At 41.1% G+C, this 27,466-nt stretch overlaps 1 protein-coding gene across 2 annotated transcripts in view; it reads right to left on the bottom strand.

The window, feature by feature from the left end:
* Window positions 1–19,912, bottom strand: part of LOC118113514 (ephrin type-A receptor 6) — a 44,612-nt gene extending 24,700 nt beyond the window's left edge. Inside the window, exons 1-6 of one of the 2 annotated variants that reach the window (XM_035163306.2) lie at window positions 19,244–19,912; window positions 11,025–11,089; window positions 4,445–4,573; window positions 3,673–3,822; window positions 3,426–3,587; window positions 3,108–3,336 (exon numbers count right to left, since the gene is read on the bottom strand). In XM_035163306.2, the coding sequence (XP_035019197.2) occupies window positions 3,108–3,336; window positions 3,426–3,587; window positions 3,673–3,822; window positions 4,445–4,573; window positions 11,025–11,089; window positions 19,244–19,322 (814 nt within the window). In that variant the 5' untranslated portion in view covers window positions 19,323–19,912. The remainder of the gene's footprint in view (window positions 1–3,107; window positions 3,337–3,425; window positions 3,588–3,672; window positions 3,823–4,444; window positions 4,574–11,024; window positions 11,090–19,243) is intronic. The other variant, XM_035163300.2, reaches the window with a different exon arrangement.
* Between the last annotated feature and the right edge of the window lie 7,554 nt (window positions 19,913–27,466).

A 27,466-nucleotide genomic window follows, 5' to 3' on the forward strand; every position in this document is an offset into this window, starting at 1 on the left:
ATCGTCATCGCAGCGCAGGCTCTGCAAGACCTCTAATTGACGAGGGGAAGAGAAATCAAAGCCATGAATCATTGATTACAAGGTCAAAAGGTGTTGTTACTATTGATCACTTCTTTTAACCTTAATCTTAGTGAGTTTAAAGATGCTGTTGAGATATTTTTGATGGTTATAATCTTAAATTTCTTTAACACAGCATAATACTGCACAGCTGAGCAAATACAGCATAGTCCTATCTCTGGGTTGCTTTAATCAGCATGCTACAGTGTTATTTCTGAGAGGGTTGAATCTTAAAGGAACAACCATTTTGGGAAATACACTTGTTTTCTTTCAGAGTCATTGTCAGAAGATAAGATTGGTATTAGTTACACACCTGTACACACCAGGTAGAGAAAAGAGCCACACAAGGGGGAACTGCCTGTCTAACCTGTCAAGGCTGCTGTGCTGGAGTGTGGATACACAAGGTTCAGACAGGAATTTTGAAATTAGAGGGTCAGGGATGAGGTCGCAGTAGCAAGGTCCGTCAATACACGTGCTCGACTAAACGCGAGTAAGACTCAGCTGTCAATCATGACGTTTGGCTCTGTTTTCATGACATCAAACAACAAATTAAAACCAAATTTAACAGTAACATTAGCACAGTTCAAAAGGATCAACCTAAAATGACAAAAAACATCTTTGAGACAAAATATATTTGACATGCACTTCATAGGTTGATCCCCGTTTCATCCGCTAGCACGGAGGAGGCAGGATTTAAGATCTAAACTTCAGGCAGCCACCAGGGGCCAATCACTTTGGCTTCACTTATGGGGAGCAGCCATGTCATCAATCTTTACAATAAATCAATGATCTTTATGTAGAGTTAAATCCATAAGAGGTTCCTAAATAGATTTTCAAGAAAATGTACACAATTTCTCAATTACAGGGCGGCCGTGGTTGAGGGGGTAGAGCGGTTGTCTTCCAATCAGAAAGTTGGCGGTTCAATTCCAGTCTGCATGCTAAAGTTTTCTTGGGCAAGATACTGAACCCCCAATTGCCCCTCATAGAAAAAAGTGCTCCCTATAGATGCACTCTGAATGTGTGTGTGAATGGATGAATGGCAATACACTGTACTGTAAAGCACTTTGAGTTCTATATATTAAAGTTAGTACCTTAATTGAGGCTCATTAGTTTAAATAGTTTTCAGATCATATGACTGAATTAACAGATTAACACATTGTTTTCCAAGTCAGCTCCTTCTGCATGAGTTACTGACCCATTCATTTCAATGGCTGCCAACATCCCCCTGACACTGACACAGCTACAGTACAACTGAGAGAAGCAACTACTGTCGGCCAAAGGGGATGAATGGGGAGTATAGATGTAGGACATATATATCCGAGGGACACCATTAGAGCACTGCTCCTCCGCTGCTGTGACACCAGTGATCTCTTCTGACGTCTGTGTCGTTTAACCACATCTTTCAAATGATTGAGAACGAGCAAGAAAAAGAATAAGTATGAAGCAGATAAAAGTGAAGGAGATAAAAAGAAGAAATTGCACCCGAAGAGCAAATAAAGGAGATATTACAGCCTGTCCTACATATCTGCTACAATAATGACTGTTGCAGTTCTCTCTGTAATAACCTGAGTAACCACATCTCCACGGGGGCACTCCATGAATTTCACCCCGACCAGTCGGAGACGTCAGTAAATCCGCAAAAGGTAGAAAGCAATACAGAGCGCGAGTTAATTGTGATCATGCAGTGTGGCTCAATTTAGCTCTCGCCTTAATTACAGTAAGTCTGAGCCTCGTCTAAATGAAAAAGAGTTGGAGGAGTTTTAGAAAAGACGAGGTGTGAGATAAATTAGCTGTGGAACTAACAAATGGAGGCAATTAGCTCTGCTAGCTCCCAGTCTGTCTGCACAGCCTAATTGAGAAACCAGGCCAGCGACTATCTGGAACAGTTGCTTTTACTTTTTTTTTTTCCCTTAATCTGTGCTGCTGGTAATCGGCCACAACTATAGGCAATGCTGATACAACAAATTAGAGAGGAGGCGTCGCATGAAAACTGCTTATCTCTTCACCTCCGTCACGTTGTTCATGGTCTCACAGAAGATAAGGATGGCAGAGAGAGTGAGAGTTAAAAGAAAGGAATGAAAAGGGGGGCAAGTGAAGAGCAACCAAAGTGGACAAGAGGGGAGAGAAGATGATGCAGGGAGGTGGAGCTGAAAGGAGATGAAGGAAGATGAGGATGGAGAGGATCAGACAAGGATGAAGGATCTTCGAATGGGAGGAGGGAATAGCAATTCTGTAAAGTCAGACTCCTGCAGATGACTGGGGAGACCCTGGAGATCTGTCAGTGTGATGCAACCTCCTCTCTTCTCCTCTCTTCCTGTCCCCCTCTCTCTATCCGCAGCTTTATTACCTCCACCAAGGAGGTTATGTTTTCACCCATGTACGTTGGTTTGTATGTTTTTTTTGTTTGTAAGGAAGACTACACAAAAACAACAAATGTGATTTCCGTGCAACTTGGTGGAAGGATGTGATGTAGGAGGAACTCATTCAATATTGGTGCAGATCCAGATCAGGAGGGTGGAGAGGATTTTTTGTTTTTACAATGACTTAACCATTCCGGAACCACACTTACAAGAACCACTAACCCGCCCCACTACCTCCAAACAACAAGAACTGAAATCTACCTGGATTCTGTTTCGATGCAAACATGCACCTGTCACTTTTAGTAGTCATTTCCCCTTTTGTCTTTTCTTTTTAACTGCAAATACTGCCATTATACTACATCTGTTGCTATTTTGCACTATTCCAGTTTGCACTACATCCGATCTACCCAGGGCCTTCTGATTGCGTACTATGTTGTGTTCTTTTTTGAGTATACTTAATATGTTGCATACTTATATGTATGTCTCTACTTAAATGTTTACACCAGGGATTAGAGAGAAACAGCATTTCAGTCCCGTCTATGTCCTGTGCACGTGGCAGAATTGACCAAAAAGTTGGCTTTTACTTTTTTTAGGCCTTGGTGGAGGTACTGACTGTTATTCCAGTTTATAAGTGTGCTACTTTAGTTACTACACATATGCACATACAAAACATTTAAAAGAGCTTCTTACCCCGGCAGTAGCCGTCTGTCTCCTCGTGCCCAATGCTGCAGACACAGCGGCCCAATGGTACCAGCCAGTCGCCATCAGCGCCACAGTACAATTTGGGTGTGTCCCTTTCTTCTGCATTCTCCACACAGGCTCCCCTCACTTCCACCAGAGAGGACGAGTCCATGTGCGGCACCGTGTTGGGAAAGGCTGCTAGGTTCCGTAAAGTCGATGGGCAGCGTTTGTAGAACACCTAACGTGCAAAGGAGAAACGTGTGAGGTTCAAGTTCTCCTTGGCTTATACTTCACGTAAAGATGAGTCACATCACAATGTTCACTGACCTTCACTGACACAAGAGCAATACAGGCGCCCACGTCCTGGAACGCCAGGTAGAAGCCCTTCTGTGTCACAGGCCCCACCTCCCTGACCTCCGTGTTGAGGCGGAGCACACGATCTCCCAGATCTGTCTGTGTGAAACTCTCATCTGCCGCGATGGTGTCCACCTTGAAGCCAACAACAACCACGTCATTAGCACAGGTCATTGCTACTGAATGTAGCGCCGCAGAGAACTGTTTTTCAATAACCAACCTTGGCATAGTCAAGAGGGCGAAACCGTGTCGCTGCGGGGAGAGGCTCATCTGTCTGCAGATAAAACAGGTTGAAGGTTTCCTTACAGGTGCCAGACACCCAGGGGATGGAGTTACAGTCCCTCAGTGTGAAACGCATCTCCACGTAGACCTGAGTTACAAGTGACATAAAAAAACAAATGATCAGCTGGTTTGACATTAAATAAAGGGTGATTACACATTTTGCAGTCGGCTACACATACAAAGTCCTTTCTGTTTGTAGAATAAACATGTGTATATTGGGTGTTATTATAACAATAAAGTCAATGAGACTTCACACAAACAGTTGGTTAAAAAGCATCGTAGCATTTCATTTATAGGGTAAAATATAGTAAGTAAAATAGTTGTTTTTTTTAAAAGACCAAAGTAAATTTGTGTAAAAAACAATCACCAATAAAAAGGATCAAAAAACTAGAGGCAGGTTATTTGAACATGTGATGGTGGCATCAGCTCATAATGAGCATCTCTCCGGGCAATGTGTAAAAAAAGCAGCCCTGCACTATCTTTGATTTCTCATGGGCTCTTGTGTTTTGACTATAATGGAAATCCTCCCCTCTCTCCATCACAGTGAAGTCATGTTGTTGTTGCTATACAGCACATCTGCCTGCCATTATTTCCTCCCCATATGTTACTGTAAATAGAAGTTTGCATTCCCTCCTGTCAGTTCGACACAGCCTGGCCTGTCCTATGACTAAGACATAAGTCTGAGGAAGTGTTAGTGATGTGGTCCCGACCCTCTGTGCTGCCTGCCGCTGGATCCATCCAGACCGCAACCAGTTGTTCTGGTTTGGCTCCATCACGTGGCAAACCTGAAAGGTGTGAATGGGTCTGTTCTGCTCGTCCATCTCTGTGATCGCATCCCACTGTGAACATGTAGGAAGCAAATATTGGTACGTTGGTAAGAGAAGAAAATGGACACATGGCAGCAGGGTATTTCGTGAGTAACTGTATTGTCTATGATGTGACAAACTAGGGGGTGCGGTTTCTTTGTACAAGTTTTATTTGTCTTCTATTTTGTTTCCTCCTACTGTTTCCAAATGGTGCGATCAGCCACCCTTTGTCTCCCCTTTGCTTCATATGTTGGGTCAGTTGATTGTGTTGATGTCCTGTGTTTTTAAGCAGTATTTTAGAGTAAAGTTCTGTTTGGTTGATTTCTTTCAAATAGGCCCAGTTTTCTTCTTAATCTGCTTATTTTTCATTCCTTAGCATTTTATATGTTTGGGTGAAATACATCCTTCGCTCATTTGTCCTTTGACATTCCCTGACAACAAGTTTCCTACCAGCATTAGCAGATAATATCGTTATTTGGGTGAACTGACCTTTTAAGACAACAGTAATTTGTGGGTTACTGTTAGGAATATGCTATTTTGTATAGAAACTTAGTATTTAATATATCAGTAGCCTATGTGTTAGACTGCAAATTAAATACATATTTATGTATATAGTCATATTGTAGAATGCATGAATGATGTGGTTTTATAGCTGTTCTGTGAAATGATCAACCTGTGCATCCTCTTCTGCACGTACTGAAACCTCTCAAGAAACATGACGTTTCGGAGACGTTATAGCTTCACCAATGTTTTCAAGCTGTTGCATCAGCCAGACTCTCTCATTTGTCCGCTCCGCTTTAACGGTGTGATGATCAGAGCCTCAGAAGCCCTAACGTTTATTGACAGGACTTTCTCACGACAGCCGAGATTGTGTCAGTTACACAGCAGGACCTGTAATTATATCTCCAGAGCATGAGATACATGAGAGACACAAGAACAGCTCTGCTGGAGTCTGTCCTGTGAAGGCCACGGCAGAGATATACACTGCATGACAAATATTATAATACAATTAACTATTCTGCAACTATGTTGAAAATATAATTTTATCTTTGGTCAGTGTTAGAAAATCATAGATTAAGTTTCAAATGGAGATAAAACTGTGGATGGCGAGATGCCATTAGCTTGTGAAACAGAACACCAAAGTCCAGCGTCATGAACAATAGTTACAAAGGGTAACTATAATTGTTATAATTGTTATATTATAATTGTTATAATAAACTTAACTAAAAGGAATGTGTTTGTTTTCTATCAAACTAACATACTGTAATTTCTACATTTCACTGGAAGAATTAATTAGCAGTTTTTGAACTCATGGTATAGCTTTAACCAATTATTGGACAACAGAAGACTTGTTTTGTATTTTTCAATTTTTTCAATTTTGTGTATTGACGCAATATTAATGTAACAGTAACACCCCCAACTCTCTCTCTAATCAGGTGCCCAGTTTCGAGTCACACCCCTACTCAGAGGCTGAATAATCCAAACTATGCAGCCACATTTCAACAATTCTAATGCAGCATTTGTGTCTTTCTCATGAAGTTCAACATTTTAATAACACAATTTGACCCTAAATTGCAGAGTGAAGTTGCACTCAACAGTGCAAAACAGTAATATCAACAATATGCCCATGCTGCAAAAAAAATTAATTAACAATTTTTAACTGTCTGCCATCATTTACAGCAGTGCCCTTTTTCATTGTTTTATTGGTCAGGACCAATGAAGAGAGAACCAACTGAAAACAGTTTTTTTTTAACATATAGTTTTAACAGAATAACTTAAAAGCTCCGTCAAACATGTGATTCTGCACAATGGATTATGGGACACTGAGGGGTGTGAAAACAAACGGGCCGTGTCCTAATGTGGGTAAATGAAGACCACATAATGCATCTAGGCCATTTTTGGAGACAAATTCAGAACCGGACAGGTTGTGTCAGACTTTTAATAGGTCTGGAAAAGTTGTCTTTTCAGGATCCCTGACTGTGGACAAAGCTCCTGGACAGATTTCCACTAAGGGGGGTCATGATCCACCTCTTCAGTGGACATATAAACTTCCTCTGGAAGTCTTCTCTCTCCCAGTTTTCTCTCAGAAAACTGAATCTTCTTCCATGATTTCAAACTATCATTTCCAGGTCACACACTGGAGATGGAGGGAAGCTAGTTTGCTAAATGGAAAACACTGTGGAAAACTAATTGGTCAGCATTGGGGATATCATCATAATGGAGCATTAGATAGGAGAAAATGATCCAAAGCTGCATACTGTGTTTAACGTGCTCACACACACACACACTCACACACACTCAGAAACACACACAGAGCGACACACAGTCACAGTTCTTAACTACAGTATCTTGAATGTACTTAAATAAAAACTAATAAAGGTACATTGACAGACAGAATGAGTTGACCCAGAGGAAACTGAAACAACTGAGGTAGAGTGTTCTCAAATGTAAATTATTAAATAACACTTTAACCTTGACTGGAGTGCGCAAAGGCAATTAATCTTGTATTAATTAAGCTATCTAAATTAGCTCTATGTGACACCCAAGGGCCAAATGATTAATCAATCATAATCGCTGCCTCTTTCATTTGGAACTCCAGCCACCCAATAACACAGAGCTCATGTCTTTATGAAGTTAAGTGAACTCATACTATCAATACAATGGGAAATATTGAAGTTAAAGTAGCAGAATATAAAAATGGAGAGAACATCTTGGTTTATGATTTGGTCATTTAGTCGGTAATGGGCTAAAACCATGAATCCCTGTGTTAACTACAGTATATGCATACCGGTAATTAAGTATTGTGTCCATCAAGTGCTTTCAATAAACAGTATGATCTATGTTTACAGTACATTACAATAGACCATGTCTGTTATAATTATTATTAGTCCAATTTCATCCAATATGTGCAATATTGTCTCATGTCTGCTATCTATTTATTCAATACTGTATATGTCTTCATTGCTTTGCCACATTCCAGCCTACCTGCCATGTCTGAGATTCTCTGCTACTTCATAAAAGTGTAAATGCTGTAGAAGTCACAGAAGAGAATTGCAAGACTCACACACTTCAGTAGATACACTTGTACATCATATTGTTTCACTGGCTTCCTCACAGACCCTGATACAGAAACTTGGCGTCTGTTAAGGAAGCAGACTTTCTGGTTTGCATAAGATCAGCGATAAGTAATCGGCGTTCCATTATGCATACGAACACGAGAAAAATGGTGATTTGTCACTCTGGGCGCTTCAGTGTTTTAAAATGCACCCTTGGGATGTGGCATAGTTCAGAGCAGAGAAAACCGATGCGAACCCGAGTTTGAAAGATGAGCTGCGGCCCACGCTCTCCGAGGCAATCAGGTGTGCACCCGCTAATCGCTCTGCCGATTGGCCCCGAGCTCAGCAGACTGCAGCAGACACAAACCAGGTTTTAAGTAAAAGGGGTGGGACTAATTAAGGTATTGAACTCACGCTAATGTGGCAATATCAGAGTGCAACAGCAGGTTCTCTGGAAATGGCGAGTAAAAAAAAAATATATCTTGATTTAGCTTAGAAAATTACACTGTGATGAAATACTAGAGATCTGGAAAACTGCAAATGATGCAAAAACACTTTGGAGCCTAATATATAAGTGGGATTCATGACTTTACACAAAAAGGAAATAAAACCTGTCACAATGACACTCACACTACAATGAGACCTGCAGGATTATGCTTCTCTAGGTTCAAATGGATTTTAATAACCTTTGCAACACAGAAAATGGTGAAGAGGAAGGTTTGTGGATTATCTGTTATGAGTCATGAACTGCAAAAAATATTTTCAAATTGTTCTTGTGACATCACCTCAGGAGACATACTAGAATACAGTTAAATGGGCGGATCCCTTTCTTTGCAGCTTTTCTGACAGATGCAATTCTATTTATGGTCACATGAAGGTCACATGAAGGTCACTCTCACTTGCAACATGGTACACAGGCTAAATAATGCATGACAAGTTCCTGCGTTGAAAGACAGAACTACACTGCATGTCACTTGAAGGTTTGCTTACAACTGCAGCAGAAACTATCTAACTGTCTAACTGTCTGCGTGGACGGTAACAACTTTATGGATGAGAGCATGAGCAAGCATGCTTCACATAGCTATACAATGTATTAATGGAGCAAAACATCAAGTTAGAGATCTCTCGTTTTTTTTATGAGAATTTTTTTCGGTTCATTATGAAACTGTAAGTGGGACAAAGTAGAAAATGGTGGGCCGCCACAGTCTGGATATAATGGGAGACACTGCTTCGACATGGGGAGATGTGCATTAGCCTTCTCAAAGCTTCATTTAGTACATATTTAAAATCCATTTGTGTTAATAAGGCTATACAAAATAAAAATGCATACAAGCTAATTTCCTGAAGAAAAAGCTCTTCTCATATAAGTTTATTGATTGAAAAATTCCCTGGTATAGAAAACGCTGAGAAAAAAAATGTGGAGTGATATTCTAGTCTGGTTGTCAATGGTTCTTGTCATTAGGTGTTAAAGAAGACATTTGGCTGTAAAGAAAGCTCACTGACACACACACACACACACACACACACACACCTGCCACGATGCACAGACAGATATTGTTGTATTAACAACAATGTTGGAGACGCTTCAACCGGTTCAGAGCTGAGCTTCTGATTAAAACAAGACAATTTGTCATTGTCAGCGTAAAGGGAAGACAGAGAGAGGGAGGTGTTATGAAAATATCATTAAATCTCTGTAGTTGTGATGAATTATTGATTTGAATCTTGGTGTTGGCGTGTGTGTTTTTGTTCAACCAATTAATGGCATTGCTGCTCCCCATAGCAAAAACCCTGTTTAGGCTGCGTGCAAGGGAGCAGAAGCTGTTTCAATTCTGGCATTTGGCCGTGAAAATATCTCAGTATTTTGTTTCTATTTATTGGTTTTGCTCCGAAGGATTTATTACACTTTTAATAATAGCCTGAAAGCACAAGCAGTCTCTCTACCACCTCAAGTCTCGAATTAGACACAACATTGTGGGAAATTATTGTTGTTGCCGATGGCTGCTCAGTCCCTGCTGAAATATTCGTAAGAGTGAAATCTACAGCGTTTCCCCTCCAGGCCGAGCCTTGTAAGAATTACATGCTACAGTTAAATTAGTTTAATCTCCAGATATTTTAAAGGCTTGATTGAATCTGAATTCATTCCACACAGTCGTACTGTCACAGGTGTTTTATTTAAAAAACTAAACACGAGAAGAGACACGAGAAGAAGAGTTTTATTTCACCTTTTATGTTTCAGGAACAGTCTAACTTGTGAAATCAATAATATTGTTTTCAGCTTAATGTGATTTAATCATTAATGGAGCTGAGAGAAGCAGGGAAACAGGGCCAACTAAAGTTTGGGCTCATAAAATGAGAATTGACAAAAGGACAAAATTATCTTTAAAAAGCTGCCGACAACAAAGGCAGCTCCATTTTCTTCTACTTCGGGAGAAGTTAATATATTTGTTAAGTTGCGGTGCCATTTAAGAATGACAGAAAATTATACTATCAACAGTTTAGCTCGACGTTTGTCGAGACTTCTGGAAGCTCAGCCAATGAGCATCAGTCTGGTGATGTGGAGGTCGAAAGGAGGAGGACTACATTAGTGTGAAGTTTTTAGATGTTGGGGATACATATGAAGTGATTGCTTGAACAGCTTTTCAAGTGAAGTTGAATCCTTATTGGTCCTTTTTATCTTTGGTTTATTCGATTGTACTTACTAATATTGAAATACAAAAACTGAAATATAAATAGTTGATAGATTTCAATGTAAATAGTTTTGTGTTCATGTTCTGAAAACATTACTTGGTCCGGTCATGATCTGATGACTGAACTGGCCTCTTCCCTCTGCTTGTCCTGTCTCCTGTCCATATCTGAGTTAAATGTACGACATGGGACTCTGGCTGCTATAGGGGCCTCGTACAGCAGCACAGGATCATGGGATTTGTTGTCTTCATTGGCATCATTGCCAATAAAAATCTACCAGGTGGAGATCACTTTCATGGATGAGGTAATGAAGTTTTACTCGTGTAAGGCAGCCGACAGAAATCAATAAACATGATCCATTACAATTAACCAGTACAAACAGTGGAGGTAAAAAACAGCTGACTGGCAAACTGGGTAGTGTGTTTTTACTTTGTCATCCATTATTTGTCCTGGAAAGACATATGGAAAATCGGATATGACACAATTAAAAGGCAACTAAAATGTTACTTTGAATAAAACGTGAAGACATTTTAATGAAGAAGTGTTATTTATTACATCTATAAACTGTATCTAATCTGGCTTGAGGGTTTGTTTTTAATCTTTGCTCTACTAAACCCGAAAAACTGGTGTTGTTTCATTTCATTGATTCATTTCATTTTAGTTTTATGTGTTTGACTGGCCACATTTAAAGTAGACAAAAACATCTTCTTACAGCACTTTAAAACATGTGAAAAGTCACTTACCCCATTGACAGGATAGGTCTTCCAGTCCAGTTCTCCCAGCACTGTTGTAGTGTCCAACAGAACCACTAGAGAGAGTGGGGCAGTGAAAACAAAAAAAAGAGATTCATGTAAAATGGAGGAGAAAGAGCGAGAGAGCGACAGTACAAGCACAGACAGTGACAGGAGAGAGGGAGAGAGCGAGCGAGGGAAAGAGGAAGAGAGGGAGAGTGCCAGAGAGGTTGGGCAGTGAATTTAGAAAGAAGAGAAATGGAGGTGACAAAATAGGACGAGAGCACACAACAGTTATCAAACTGTCAATGAGGAGCTGACAGAGCTGTAAAGCCCTTATCAGATTCAACCACCTATGAAATAACAGCTCTTAGCACCGATCCGCCCTCCATCTATAGGTGAAGTCTGGAAGATTAGTGCTCTCCTTCTCAGAGGTCAGCAGTTTTCTGTGCCGGGACGTCAAAGATGAGCCAAAGATAAATAACGGGGAAAGATCGAGGGACTGTTATGGAAATGTTGAATATTTAACTAAACACAATGTGACTTCATTAAAACTCATTTAAGAGAAATACAGTCAGCAAATGGACGTGTATGGATGGAGTTAGTGGATAAGCACAGCTCAGTATCCCGAGAAATAACACCTACGATGGTTGGATGATTGCACGCCAGTTTACGTCCAATTACAGGAAGTACGGTGCTTTGTAGGCAGCGAGGTGATAAGTGTGGAGGTCGAGATGGTGAACGGGTGTCTGGGACATCTTTCATACAAGACACTGGAGTGTTCCTCCTGTCACAGATCTGAAATCACATTTGCAGCTATAATAATTGTAATTAAACTTTTGTAACCACCTAACCGGGCGGCTGTGCATCAGGAGGTACAGCAGGTGGATGTACGGCTCCTCCATTCTGCGTGCCTAAGTGTCCTTGGGCAAAACACTGAACCCACACACATTGCACATGGATGTGTGAATGTACTGTGTAAATGTGTGTGTGAATGGGTTCATGGCAACTGTAAAGCGCTTTGAGCAGAATATAAAGACTCTTAGCACAGCTTATTTAGCGGTGACCACAATTTTTCTCTAAGCATATTGTAGTTCACATTGCAAAGTGAAGTGGATGTAGTAGACTGTATATAAAAAAGGTTGAAACAGTGGTGTGATAGCGTATGGATTATTGAACGTGTGATACACATGATGATCTTGGCCTCAAGTTTATTCTCCTCTAAGTCAAACAAGTTGGAAGCTCACCCGCCCAAAGTGTCCCACATCATTCTGGTCACTTGATAATCAGATCAGTTTCATGTGTGACACACGGATAAATAGCCCGACATGCAAAGATAGACGCATGAACGGATCTCGTGATTTTCACGACGAGAGACACTCACACTCACTTCAATGTTTCATTCTGGGTCAAGAGTGTGTTCGTGTCTGTCGGCTGAATTCAGACATGGCAGCACAGAGAGCTCTTGGAATACTAAACGATATTTTATACGTTCAAACTTGTGACCACTTGATATTATTACCCTCTGGTCAGGAGAATGAATTCATTATAGCTGTGACATCATCCTGTGAGTGTTTTCTGTTAGATTTTCTTTATTATGTTTCTTTTGTCTTGTTTTCTTCTGTGTTGTTTTATTACCATGTTTATATAAGTGCTGTAGAAATAAAGTTTTATTAGTATAATTAAATCCGACAGTGATCCTTTAAAAAGACAGATGCTTGATGGTGTTATTTGGGAGAGCACTTAGCTGGAAGACGTGACAGCTCCACAAAAGTGAAGCCGAAGGTTCTCCATTGCCCCCTGGTGGCTGGCTGCAGTATAGGTAACAAACCCTGCCTCCTCCATGTTTGCGGATAGGACACGACAAATGTTTCTCAAAGATGGATTCTGTCGCTTTAGGTAGTTCTTGTCACACTGATGTTTGTTCATGTTGTTTTTTCATGTTTTCTGGGACTGATTTGTGATTGGTTGAGTTTATCTGTGGATTCATGAGTTTATCATTCTACGATCACTACTCCACAGAATCTGGCACCAAAATGTTCAGATATTTTGGCCTCATTTCTGAATAGTGGTAGGAAGTGGAGACACGTCGTCCAGCTGTATTTAAAGTCTATGAGAGGCATGTTATCTTTGTCCATGATGTGTGCATACAAGTGTCACAGCCTCACACTGTCTGCACTCGGGTCACAGCTCAGGCTCTGCATCAGTTTGATATGATGAATGTGCAATTTCCTTCGTCTCCACACAGGCGGTTAATTAAAATCTCTATCAATAAAGTGCATCCAACTTCAGTGGTCCACGTTATAGACAAAGCTGTCACATCTTCAGACGACCCGTCATTTAAACGTACGGCAGACTCCGCCAAATCTGGACAGTGGTCGCTTCTGCTGTCAGAATAAGTTAAGATACTGGAGAAGATAGACTTTGGAGAGACTAAATGAAGCACTTCAATATTTACCGAGGCTTCAATTAGCCTTGATCCCCTGCTGGTAATTAAGGGCTGGATTTATAATAACTTGGCCTTGGCTCGGTTCAAAAGCAGGACACACAGAGAGAGGGGTGGGGGGGGGGGGGGGGGCAGTGTGAGACAGAGCAGGAGAGACAGAGACATTGATTTTTGACAAAGTCAGAAAAACAATCTTTCATGACCATGAGTAATGTTCCATACCATGTTTGACAGCAGCCAATTTTTTCCACCAACTGCCTTCACTGTTTTCTGTTCACCTCCTATACACAAACATACTGTGCACTCACACACATACACACACATGCAAAAGCACATGCACACACACTAATGTAGACATAAAATAATTAAATTCCTGCAACTATCCTTGGAGGCAGGAAATAATATATCACCCAAGATGAATTTGATACACAGATTTTCTCACTCAAAGTGCACAAACACACACACACACACACACACACACACACACACACACACACACACACACACACACCACACCGACCAGCATTTATCAGGAGGCCAAATCATATTACTCTTGTCGGGGGATCGTCTGTGGAAACTCAATAATGTACAACTCTCCTCTCTGAATTTCCTTGACCAATGGAAAATTGTTACATTTTAGAAAATAAAGTGTGGAAAAGTGATCTGTATAACAGTATATTGACACAGTTTCTTTTGTGACATGTAACAGAACAGTGCGACACACCAATGTTACAGGTCGATGTGTTCCGTAAGTGAGGGAATTAATCTTTTGAATCCTCAAAATCCTCAGTTCGCTTATCCGCTTTCTCTCTACTTGTTGTGCAATGAACTCACAGTAACGAGAAGACTCTTAAAAGTTACTGTAGCCGCTGACGTGCACTGAACTTTTCTTGAAATTCTCCGGAGGGCCTTTGAGTGAGAAATGTCTGAGTCACTTGCTCTGGACATTTTCCGGATCTTTTCCTGCCAGACCGCGGGTAAAATGTCAAGAAAATGTCAGAGTGAGCCCACGTGGGAACGCAGCAGGAAAACTTTTGGCGAATTCACAGTGAGCGAGTGGGGGAGCTGATGATGTTACTGCCACGTGGCGGATGTGAAACGGGAAGAATACAAATATCTGGAGGAAAAAGAGTCAGATGTCAACTTGGGGAGACAATGAGATTGGAGCGCTTTGGACAAAAAGAGCTGTCAACGGTGTTAAAGTAAACAGAACAGGATGTCCGCAGCGGAGTTCATACATTATGTGCTGTCTTCCACATCCCCCGCCCAGACGCCACGCCGCGCCTGAATGATCCAGACATTTCCCTGTTGTTGTGAACGTGTCTGACCCGGACAATATTCTGCTGTGTTCTTGAAAGACAAAGTTCTGAAAGTTTTCATCCCGTCTGAAACTCCTCCACTAAGTAATGTACAAAGTCCACTTTGTACATTACTGTTTGTGCACAGATAAAGAAAATATATACAACTAGTGTGGAGGTACTGATGTGCAGATTTGTGACTCCTTACTTCCAGGATTTATCCTAAAATAAGCTGGGCTAACCCTCTCCTGACTCTAACCTCACATTTCTGATACAGACATGACAGTGCTATCAATCTTCTCGACAAATCTCAGCATTTACCCTGATAGTATGTTGTAATAACAGAATGTATTGCAGACCTGACCTCTATTGTGTTGTCATCGTATTGTGTAATGACAACACATCTTGTTTTTCAGTCAGCGGCGTGCAGGGCATGGATTTGTTCCAGTTGCACCATGTGAAAAATACACAACTCCAAAAAATAGACACTATAACCTACTGGGAGGTCACACATGCATCACGTAGACTTTTTCGTTTACAACGCTGACAACAACAACAGTCTTCACAGCCCAGCAGTAGTTTGCAGAAAATTGCAGTGTATTTCTGGATGACACCTCGCTGAAACCTGGGCCTTAGCAGAATGGAAAAGCCAGACATTAAGTCAGAGTCCTCAATTACATACAGGTTTGTCTGAGGATATTCGGGAAGACAAGCACTGGGCTGAGATCCTCCGGAGACACGGACATTTCTGTGAAGCCTCTTGTTTCTATTTCTTGCAGTTTCCAGGATGTGGTTTCAGGGAGCCATTGTGAGAGGAGGAATCATTATTTTCTGTACGACATGAAAATAAAAGTCGACGGCAGCAACTAATACACCTGATCCTGACACACAGATGATGTGGCCTCCTCTTATGAAAGAGGGAGACTGTGCAGTATCTGCATAAATGCTACTGCTTGAGATGTCAGGCTCATCCTTTTAAAGTACACACTATATACAGAAATACAAAAGCGTTGAGCTGATTAAGTGATTTGTTACCTATGTTTCAAGTGCTGAATAATGTGTCGGCTAAACGCTGAAAATGTCCCAGGTTTTCAACATTCACTTCAAAATCTTCCCAGTTTTTATCAGAATCTAAATAATACGCATGATATCAAACTTCTTACATAGAAGTTCATCCTGTTCTGTCCCACTTTATTATAACTTAAAATAAACACAGAAACAAGGCATCACATGTCCTAAGTCCACACTGATTGGTGTGTATGTTTGAGTCAATCACACAATGTGCAGTTAAACAAGCTGCTGGCTGGCCTTTGTGTCCCAGAGACTCTTCCTACAGAAGCTGTTAGTATGCTAACGGTTAGCAGTCATGCTGAAGAGAAAATTGGTCTTTACTCCTTCCTTTGTGAGGAGCTCATCTATGAAAGTGCTGCGTTCACGGCTTCCATGGTGTTGAAAAGTGCCCTCGGTAAGTTTGATTAGTGCTAAAACATGTGTCCCCTATCCCAATGGTGCATGCATGGGCACATACATGTGCAGTAAGGGACCAGGTTTCAGTGGTTTTGAAATAAGTTCATTGTATTTATGGATGTACACCATTAAAGCGTGGGCCACATCTAACCGGTGCAGTCACCTGGACTGTTTAAAACGGGAGCGACTCCGTTCCATCAGACACGAGTAACTGAAAAATGTGACTGAAACATCTTGTTTGTAGACCTGGTTTAGAACATGGACTGTGTATTAAGATGGATGGCACGTCTCCACCTCCTCCCACTATCCAGAAATGAAGCCAAAATATATCCCACATACTTTGCCATCTTAGTCTGTGCAGTAAAGTGATCATGGGACGGAGCTGTGATAGTGAGAGACACCCGCTCGACCAATCATGAGTCAGTCTCACTTATCAATCGTAATGTTTCACCTCATTTGTGTAACATCAAATAGCTCATTAAAGGGATAGTTCACCCAAAAAAGAAACTTCACTTATTATCCACTCACCACTGTGCCCATGGAGGGGTGGGTGAAGTGTTTGAGTCCACAAAACACTTTTGGAGTCTCAGGGGTAAACAGTGTTGTAGCCAAATCCAATACAATTGAAGTAAATGGCAACCACTTCTTCAAACGTAAAAAAAACCCAACATAAAATGCCTCCATACTGACCCTGTGGTGTCATCCAAGTGTCCGTAAGCCCCGGCATTCAAATTAGACTTGAAACTGTGTCATTTACACCTTGTTTTTAGCCTAAATGTCCGCCGATATCCTCCTCTGGAACCGTGTCCGGACATTTAGGCTAAAAACAAGGTCTAAATGACACCATCTTGATGTGTGTTGGTGAGTAGATAATGAGTGATTTCTCATCTTTCTGTGAACTATCCCTTTAAAACCAAACTTATCAAAAAACTGACACTTGAACAAACGACCGCCTGATAGTTGTAACTTCATTGGGTCGCCAGCTGGAAAACTTAAAGTCTTTTTAAACACAACTGAGAATTCCAATGGTGAATCTGCATCATCACCGGAAACTGTACTGTGCGAGAGTGCGAAAGTCAAGCAGGGGCGACAATAGCTAAAGGGGTTGGGAGTTTAGAGAACAGTCGATTTTAAGACATCACATAAACTGCGTAGCTTTGGAGGAGAATTCACCGATATTTTTGGACATTATTTATAGCACAATTATCTTTATATTGACCTCAAACAACAAAACAACCAATAAATAAGCTGTTGTATGAAGGCTGCATCTAATCTCTCAGCCCAGGAGGGATTCACACCCATTACAAAACTCACTCAGATAAATTTCACCTACACAGAGCATATATCAGCCGGCTCTCACTATATATTAAACCCGTCTTCTTCTTTTTTTTTCAAGTTTCCCCTGTGTGCATTCCCTCCCCTTCAATTCAAATCTGCCACCACCACAGGCAGACAGACATCCTGTGGATAAAACACACACACACACAGAAAAATGAAGCAGACTTTGACATTTGTGCCAGTGAAAAAGTGTACCCTAAACATTAAACATTCAGGAAGGAGGATTAAATTGACCCCTTGCAAACGTGCAAAGTGGAAGATGTCAAGAAGCGATTACATGATATGGCGACCATTTACCCATGTGATTTATGTGGGGAGATAACATTATCATGTTCTGTGTTTCTCATACTTATGCAACTGCACTCGCTGCCCGTGTGACTGGAAATGGATTTTGAAAAGTGGGAAATTATTCTCACATAATTTATTTCAGCCACAGAATCAGCGTAATGAAATTCACGTTTCTTTGCAGCAAGTACAGAAACCAGAGCGTGTGAGGAATCCTCCTGGGACTGTGTAGGGGCCGGAGTTCTTTATATTTTCACCCATGAATACACGGACTCATCATAGACAGAGGCAGAGCTCAAAAGCACCAGTAAAGCTGACATTTACTGTGACACTCAGTGGTCACTATAGCTGGGAGCTTTTCATTTCTCATGTATTTTGAGTCTTTAAACATGTTAATGTGTGTTTTGTATATTTCAGAACAAAGATAATATAAGTCCAGCTGGGTTGAAGAGGTTCCTGAAACACTGGCATGTTCAGCTTCTTAGACATTTGTCATCAACTATTCAATGTCAGTGATTGTGATTATATTATATACACAAAACTACCACAAGCAAGACTGGATTCACACGACATGGATTTTGAGTCTGTAAATATCTTAATGTGTGCTCTTTGATAAATTCTCAATTTAACTGATATACTTAAAAACTGAAACATTGATATCACAGTCAATGGTGAATGTTTATACAGTATTTATGATTTGGAGTAAATATAGATCAACTGTGAGCTCCTGCTTAAACCAAGAGAAGAGACAACAGCAACCCGGCAGTTTCAGGTTCATGTTCAGGCTGTAAATGAATCTTTAAAGGGGAATTCTTTGTCAAATCCAGAGCTGAATAAATCGATTTTGAAGCAGAGTTGGGGTAAAAAAAATATCTAAACAGTATTATCCCTGTGTTTTGTGAACTGTACAGTATCAATGATTAGGACAACTGTGAAATCTCCTGAAGATAAGACTGAATATTTCTGTTCCAACAACAAATTGGGAAAAATTGTACATTTTTAGAATTTAAATTTTGATTTCTGTTGATGTTATTTCACCAACTTCAGATTGATCCAGCTGTCATCTTGTTCAGCCAACAACATGCCAGGGCAAAGACATGAACAGCTGAAGTAAATCCCATTAGACACCAAGTTGTAACAGCTTAGCATCATTTGTGAAAAATACACAGTCTGTACTAATATGATAAGATACGATTTTCTATAAATATGCAAATTTCCACTGTTAAACATAAATGCTTTCTATGTTTTATGACTGCGCACAAAGGAGACTGCATTGTGTTGTGTAAGTTTGTGTTTTGTGCATGTGTCCATCACTTTTGTAGGAACTAGGACTGTAAAATGGTTAAATGGATGCATCTTGTTCCCAGTCTGTGGTCGGATGTAGATTACACACTCACCTTGGTTCGTGGTTCCCGGGTCCGACAGGACACTTTTGAGCAGCAACAGAAACACGCAGGTTTTCCCACCGGAGCTCATCGTTGAGTCAGACACTGAGGTGCGCTCTGGACTAAAACGCAGCGCAGACTCCGAAATGGATCAGAAGGTAAAGAGGTTTCATGAAAGAGGCTGCAGAGATCTTCCCCGGTATCCACTCTCAGAAGGTCACTGTCGGATCCACAGCACTTGTGTTTGTCTTTCTCTCTCTCAGCCGAGCATCCCGAATCCCTCCATGCGGAGACGGGGAGACACACGACGTAAACAACCAGCCATTGCGCACGGAAAGCCCGACGACCTCAGGTGCAGAGAGTTCAAATAAAAAATAAGAAAAAATCGTGAAGAACAGTTGTTTTAAATCTCAGAACATCTACAGGCGCAGACTTTCCCGAAAGTGCCCAGAAGCGAACTTCTCCGGGGAGTGTTTGTGTAAAAGTGCGTAAATTGGTCATTTAACGTGTTTATCCCAAAACGTGGGAGAATCCCGGACTTCCAGCTTCACTTTCAGACACCGACATCTCTCTCTCGCTCTCTCTGCGTATCTCTGCGTGCATATCTCTCTCTCTCTCTCTCTCTCTCTCTCTCTCTCTCTCTCTCTCTCTCTCTCTCTCTCTCTCTCTCTCTCTCTCTCTCTCTGGCGCAGACGACACACTTTCCTCCACAACAGTCTGAGATCTAGGAGCAAAGTCAATGCGTTCTAATCAAACTTGGTCTTCACTCCTCACTTTGCATCACATAAAACGGCACCAGCAGGAGGGGGAGGAGGAGGAGACATGTGTGGGCTCCTGCTCTGTTATTGATTCGGTGGAGGAGGAGGAGGAGGAGGAGGAGGTGGTGGTGGTGAAAGGAAATATGAAGCCATTACTAGACGACTGTATCACCCCTGCGCTATGATGTAGGTTATACCTGCATTGGATTATGTTGTAGGAATAGTAATGTGTCTGGGCCAGTTCCTATTTATGGTGGCAGGGGAGGAAGGCGAGCAGACAGACAGATACCAGATGATACAGGGCATGGGGGGGTTGAAGGTATACACGCACGTACAGGAACACAATCGCACACGCACGAACAAGCCAGCCTCCGTGACTTTAGAGGACGTTACATCGACTTACATTGAGTTCCTGGAGACAGACCTAAACCTAACCGTAACCCAAACCTGAACTTATACCAACTTAAACCTAACATTAACCTAAATATAAACCTAACCTAAAACCAAAACGTGTCTTCCCCCTTTAAAGCTAATTTACAATTTAATTGAATTTACATTAGGGACCTCCACAAGGAAGACAAGTCCCCATAATGTGACCATTTAAATAGATTTAGGACCCAATAACATTAGTAATACCTGGACACACACACACACACACACACACATATAGGTTTATGCAGCTTTGTCCTTTGTTAGGACTTTGCATTGTCTTCCATTCATTGAGTTTAACCCAAAACTCATCCCTTACTTTAATCTTGACCAATTCTTAACCTCAACATAACCACAATGCGCATGTTACCACTAACCTCTAATCATGTTTAACAGAAGGCCTTGGTTCAGTGTTTGTACAGGAAATGGTCCTAATGAGGTAACAAAAACAAGTACACACACACTCATTTACATGTTATTATGAATCACTTCACTGCATTGTTAGTAAAACTGCAGCCCATTTATGGACTGTAATTGAATGTAACTCGCACCATAATAGATTTGTGGAGAACAACATTAATTCATTAATATGTTTCGCCCTTTGACACATTCAATATTTTAGGTCTTAGATTACTGTTGATGTTTTCCAAGAAAAAAATAAAACAGCATCACCTGTTACCAACACGTATTCTTTTAATGTGCTTCTGTAAATGTTCATGTTTCACATTTATGTCACAGTACAGTTGATAGGACTCTGCAGTTCCTGCTCATCAACAACAAACCCTCTGAACCCACAAGTTCCCTCCCTCTAATACTCCTGCCTGTCCTGACTAATGGTCTGTGAGCTTTAACACAATAGAAGTTCCCAGGCACCCACAGTCATGGTGAACGTATAATAACCTTTCTGCCACTAGAGTCACAGCTCAGCTGCTTGGACCGATGGGTGACATCAATCAGTTACTGTCTGTTAAGGTGATGGCTCAAGTTATTTCGGGATGCACTGCAGTATTCAGTGCATACAATTCAACAAATGTTAGTTCAGCCAGACAACTCACGTTTGGATTTTTTATAGCAGCAGCAGCAGAACACAGAGTTTGATGGGCTCTGAATTCATCCCTTCTAACATTGATATAATGGGGAGTGATGAGCCATTATCTTTAACCCCCTGTCGGAGCCTGCAGGTTGATGCTGCGGAGGTGGAGGGGCTGAATCGACGTAACGCTGACGTGGGGCAGCAGAGGCATTGACAAGCGAAGGGAGAGATGAAAAATCCTAGCAGCTTAAATAGACTGCCAAATTGGGAGGGTGTGTATAAAAGAGGGTTGTGGACAGCGAGCCACGTGACATGACCAGAATAGCTTGAGTCGCCTGCCTCAACTACTTCACAAGTGTCGCTCCATTATGTGGTTGCTAAGAAGAAATGCTCTCGCTGTATGTTACAGGTCTTCTACAGAAAAAAGGTGTTGTAGATACCCAGCGAATGTAGACATTTAAGTGACTTGCCTTATAACGATAGAATGACTCATCCAGTTGACTTTAAAAGTTTACTTGTTGCCGACTGGGGCTCCAAAAGTTTCAATGTTGATGTCTTTGTGAAACATTCTCTATAAATCCAGCAACTTGCACTGCCTTCCTCTTGCATTCCAGTCTTAGTTGTTTTTTTTGAGATTCTATTCACCTTGAACACACAGAAGAAACTTCAAACGTGTTTTTTGAAAGCTTCGAAAAAAGTCACAAGTCAACAGTGGTTACAATGTTATAGAAAGGTCTGTGATTTTTTTAAGACAAATGAAGATATAGAGTAGTGTCATGTTTGTTAATGACAATTTAGCTCATCTGAAAAAAGATCAAAGATAGAGCCTGTCTCTTCTCTGAATACATCGCAGCTGGCAGCTTGGAGACTGCAGCATTTCAGCACCATGGACAGAGACACCAGACGACTGAGGGCTTTGAATCTGTGGAAACTTTTTGCCTTAGTTGGTTAAAAGTTTGACTGTGTTCAGATCTTAAATCATGCATATGTGTGTTGTGCCATCTGCTAAGCACAGACAGTGTTAGTCAAAAATAAACCATACACTCTTTCTCCTCCTATTTCCAGTTATTTTTATGTCGCTAACTAAATCAAAGTGCTGTGATATTGCTGCTTCTGGTTTCCAGGGACTAATGTTGGCAGTCTGCTAAACTTGGCAGAATAAAACAAGTATAAATAGAGTGAATGGATCGTCTTCTTACAGCGTTATGGTGTTTAAACTCAACAGCACAACACCACAGAATAACTGGGAATAACTATTTCGGATTCATTATGTTGGAAAACCTTTGGATTTTGATAGACTGTCCTTACTCTAAGTACCTTTCTTTATTTTTTCATTTTTGTTTTCATTTTTGTTCTTGCCTGTGGCTGTGGGATGTGGGTTGCTGAATATACCTCTTGCTGAGTGAGAGGAGTGTGAATGCTTTTCATATGCTCATGATTCTATTTTTTCTCCATACGAGCAGTGGTGCCAAAGCATGACAACTGTTTTTTGTTGGCCCACTTGTCCAGACATGACATCTCAACAAAGTTGGCCAGATCCAGGAAATTTGGATATTCATAACCTCCAGCTGGGAAACTGGTGACGAGTTGACAGAAACACGCAGACTAAGAGACACTGACACTTCAGGCAGGAAGTGATGACGTCTGAAATAAAGGGAGAACAGAATTACTAGAAAATAAAACAGGAAGTGAAAACATGAGGTTGGGGCATGAGATGTGTCAACGAGTCTGGAAATTGCCTTAAATTGCCTGAAGTGATGTCACTGGAGTCCGCAGCATTTGGGGCATATGAAGACTGCAAATTTGAAAATACCCCAGGGTGTAAAGTTAGAAAGACTCCCCAGAACTCTGCAGATCTCTCCCATCTCTGCTGGAGGCTCACAGCTGGAGGCTACGGAGGCTGCTACCAGCACAACACACCTGGATCCTGGATCATTTTTTCGATATATTTTTATTTTTTCGTTATGTTTTTATACTCTGCCTTGTAAAGTGACCTTGTGCTGTCAAAGGCGACTATAAACCAAATGTATTATTATTATTATTATTATTATTATTATTATTATTATTATTATTATTAGTATTAGTAGTAGTAGTAGTAGTATTAGTAGTAGTATTAGTAGTAGTAGTAGTAGTAGTAGTAGTAGTAGTAGTAGTAGTAGTAGTAGTAGTAGTATTCTCTCTGACTGAACTGTCAGTGGTAGAGTTGCATTGTGGGTGATGCAGATGTCAGATTTTGACATGGATGGAGAACACATAGACTACAGATGATGGAATCTCTGATTGTCTCGGTTTTTATCTTTTATTTTCTCCCCATCATGACTCAATGTTGTAGGAGTGCAGTGATGAATCAATAGTGTGTGTTTGTTGAAGAATCTCATGAACATATTTCCACTTAACACACTGAGCGCATTTGTGCTCTCGGGAGGATTAACCATCTGAATTTGACCTATTGCATCACTTTCAAACACTATATCTAAGATGCAAATTAGATTGTGATGAAATGCCCAGATCATGATAAATTACTTTCATTTTAACCATTATATATAAATGAGCATCACTCTTGAGATAAGTGTTTTATGTTTTTAAAGTTATTACTGATAATCCTCAAAGAAAATGAACATCGCAGCCTCTTTTGCCTGTATTGATTCTGCTGTGCAAACACTATAACTCATTTAGCTCTCCCTACAGATCACATGACTTGGTCTATGTTTAACTTGGTCATCACACGTTTAACATGTATACCCTATGTCACAAAAGCATCAGCCAAATAAATAAATGCAAATAAAGAACTTAAACAAGTAGTTTTGGGCTGAACTGTATTCGAGAAAATATTAGTTAATACTGGTTAAAGTTCAATTCATCAAGCAAAAGAATGTCTATAGATTCCTGCCAAGGAGCCAGAAATGGTGCACGGCAGCTGTGTCCAGTGTGGATCACTCACAAATTACTATAATAATGATATCAATATAAATTCTGATAACATTTTATTTTAATTTGATTCTGTTGCTTGTGGGTGTTAAGGCAGTGCAAGGGTTAACACAGTTGCTTCACAGCAAGAGGGCGGATGGTTGTAGCCCTGGTTTGGCCAATGTGTTCCCATGTAGACTTTATACCAGTTTCCTCCCACAGTCAAAGGAACTATATGTTTTACATCCGCCTAATTGGAATAGCTTTCAATGTCAGAGACGAGCGGCTCAAGGCTCCTGCAACCCTTGAAGAATGAACGGTATAGTTAATGGAGGGATGTACTGTTTGTGTCTGCTGTCCATCAATAGTTTTCTCTGAAATGAGCGTCACATAACACTTCTTTAATTGCTCATTTTTCAAACAAAGACATATCCCACAGCAAATGAGCAGAACACATTCAACTGACAAGCCAGTTGAATGTTTTGTCTTTTATATACAAAAACTGACAGCGTCACTGTTATTGACCAATTCAGAACATATGAAACATCGTATGGAGCAACAGAGAAACAAGACTACAGGTAATGAGATGTTTGAGGAATCCCTAATTCTGAAGTGTTCTGAATATCCACGCTCACTGGTGAAACCCTTGCTGTCACACTGAGGAGAGGACATGGGGATAACAATGCAAATGTATGTTCCTGGCAGAATTCCTGGTGTTGCACTGGTTTTTGTATGTGAGAAAAACTATGTTACAAAATCCCAGCTTTTTAATTTTCACACGACTTACAATTTATGGAAATTGTTGGTCACAGCCCCCTACTCTGACCCCACTCCGATTCCGATGGGGTCAGAGTGATTATCTACTTACCACTATGCCGATGGAGGAGTGAGTGAAGTGTTTGAGTCCACACAACACATTTGGAGTTTCAGGGGTAAACAGCATTGCAGAATGAAATGACTCCATACTGCTCGTGTGGTGTCATCCAAGTGTCCGTAAGCCCGGCATTCCAATTCAACTCGAGACGCTGTAATTTACACCATGTTTTTAACACTTCACCCACCCCTCAATCGCATAGTGGTGAGTAGATAATGAGTGAATTTCCATTTTTCAGTGAACTATCCCTTTGTAAAGAAAAAAAAGTAAGATGATCCAAAGTTCGTTTTTGATCCTTAGTAGAGGTAAGTTTGATGATGCAAGCAAAATGTGTATTATGTAATAATTTGATTTCCAAACATGAATATCTGCATCAGATTTCAATCCATCCAGTAGATTCAGAGACATTCCACTCTTGGCTTTGATTCTGCTGTCAGGCGCTAGAGGAGGTGATCACCGAGGTCATTAATGTCCGGGAACCACAAATGTTATCCATCGTTAAGACGTTGAGATATTTCTCTCTGGAACAAAGAGGAGGACCAGGCGACTGAGCGGCGTAAATCAGTGACTAAAAACCTTGTGATTGACTTCAAAAAACTTTACTAAACCACAGTAACCATAAAAGAGAGAGGGGGTGTGGATGCATGAGTGTAATGGTCCTTTAAAGTCACAGAGTGAGCAGAGTGGAAGTGAATGAAGCAGCTCTGCCGGTGAGATGTCTTTCAAGATGCCAGGACAAAATGACCTGTGAAAGAATAAACCCTCATTAAGTCCTGGATGGGGATTATCACTCTTCAGCTGCAGACTGTCTGGGACCATAAAGAGCTTGAGAGCATTGTCTCCTTCGATCCATTTACTCTTACACATCTCCTCCGCTGTCGGACACCACGCATTGTGCTGCCTGATTATTTCTGATTCCGTCCGCCTGTCAGTCAACGTCTTTATTTATCCTCCACATGTGGAGCATCCCCCCCCCCTCGCCCCCGTTGCCCCTTTCACGCACTTTTTCTCGCTCGTCAGCCTTGCTCCTTCCTATCTCACTCCTTCAACACCTCCTTTGCTTTCCCTTTCACTTCCTTTTCACAAACAACCCGCTCCTTCCCTTCAGATCTTCTGCTGTAGCGCCAAGCCACCTCCCCACACACTTCTCTCCCCTCAGTCCATCTTATTCTGTTATGCGTGACCCCTCTCTCTCTCTCTCTCTCTCTCTCTCTCTCTCTCTCTCTCTCTCTCTCTCTCTCTCTCTCTCTCTTTTATCTTCTCACTCCTACACTTTCATTTCTTCCTCCCTTCCTCCTATCTCTCTATCTCTGAATATTTCATGATTTGGTGGCACAGTGCTGAGGTGGGGAGCCTTCCTCAGTCTCGAGCTTGCACAGCACAAATATTTACTCCCCGAGCTGAGCTTAGCTGAGTGTTGGGAGACTAACAGTGTGTGCGTGTGTGTGTGTGTGTGTGTGTGTGTGTGTCTGTGTCTGTGTCTGTGTTTGTCTTTCTGTCTGTGTGTGTGTGTGTGTGTGTGTGTGTTTGTGTGTTGGCCTTATAAGTAACAGTGATTACATGTGACATGGGCCCCAGGGGGGAAGGAGGTCTTTGGTCACATCCTACATTGATGTTAGTGCTCCGTTGCGTGGTCTCTGAAGACTTCTAAGATAGATGGATACATACAGTAGATGGAAACATCAAGTGTGTTAAAGACAAAAGAACGAGGGAGAAAACTGAAGGAAAAGGAGGTTAAATGGAGGTGAACAGCAGAGAGAGAGAGAGACAGTGAGCAAACTCCCAGTGCCTGTGCATTGACAAATGTCTGTTCTGTTTTGGCTGGCGAGAATGGGGCTCAATTGCAGGTCTGGAGGAACATCAAAACACAATTAAGGGCTGACATGGAACTGGTCATGCAGAAGAGCGAGGACAGGGGAGGAGGAAGAAGTGGAGCCAGTGGAAGGAGGAGGAGAAGAAAGAGAGACATGAGAAGCAGACACATGATTGTATTTCATTGGCTGTGATCAGAACAGTGGAATAAATACAAAAGGACAATCATCTTTGAAGACGCATGTGTTTGTGTGTGTGTGTGTGTGTGTGTGTGTGTGTGTGTAAATTGTTCCTTTTTTAAATTATTTTATAAACAACAAGATAAGCGTTTAGAGAAGCTAATTCAATTTTCAATCAAGTGATTCAGAAATGTTCTTTGCTCAAACAAAGGGCGCAGACACCAGCATCGATTCCAGATGGAT

This window comes from Hippoglossus stenolepis, chromosome 1 (genome assembly GCF_022539355.2).
Source record: "Hippoglossus stenolepis isolate QCI-W04-F060 chromosome 1, HSTE1.2, whole genome shotgun sequence".
NCBI lineage: Eukaryota > Metazoa > Chordata > Actinopteri > Pleuronectiformes > Pleuronectidae > Hippoglossus > Hippoglossus stenolepis.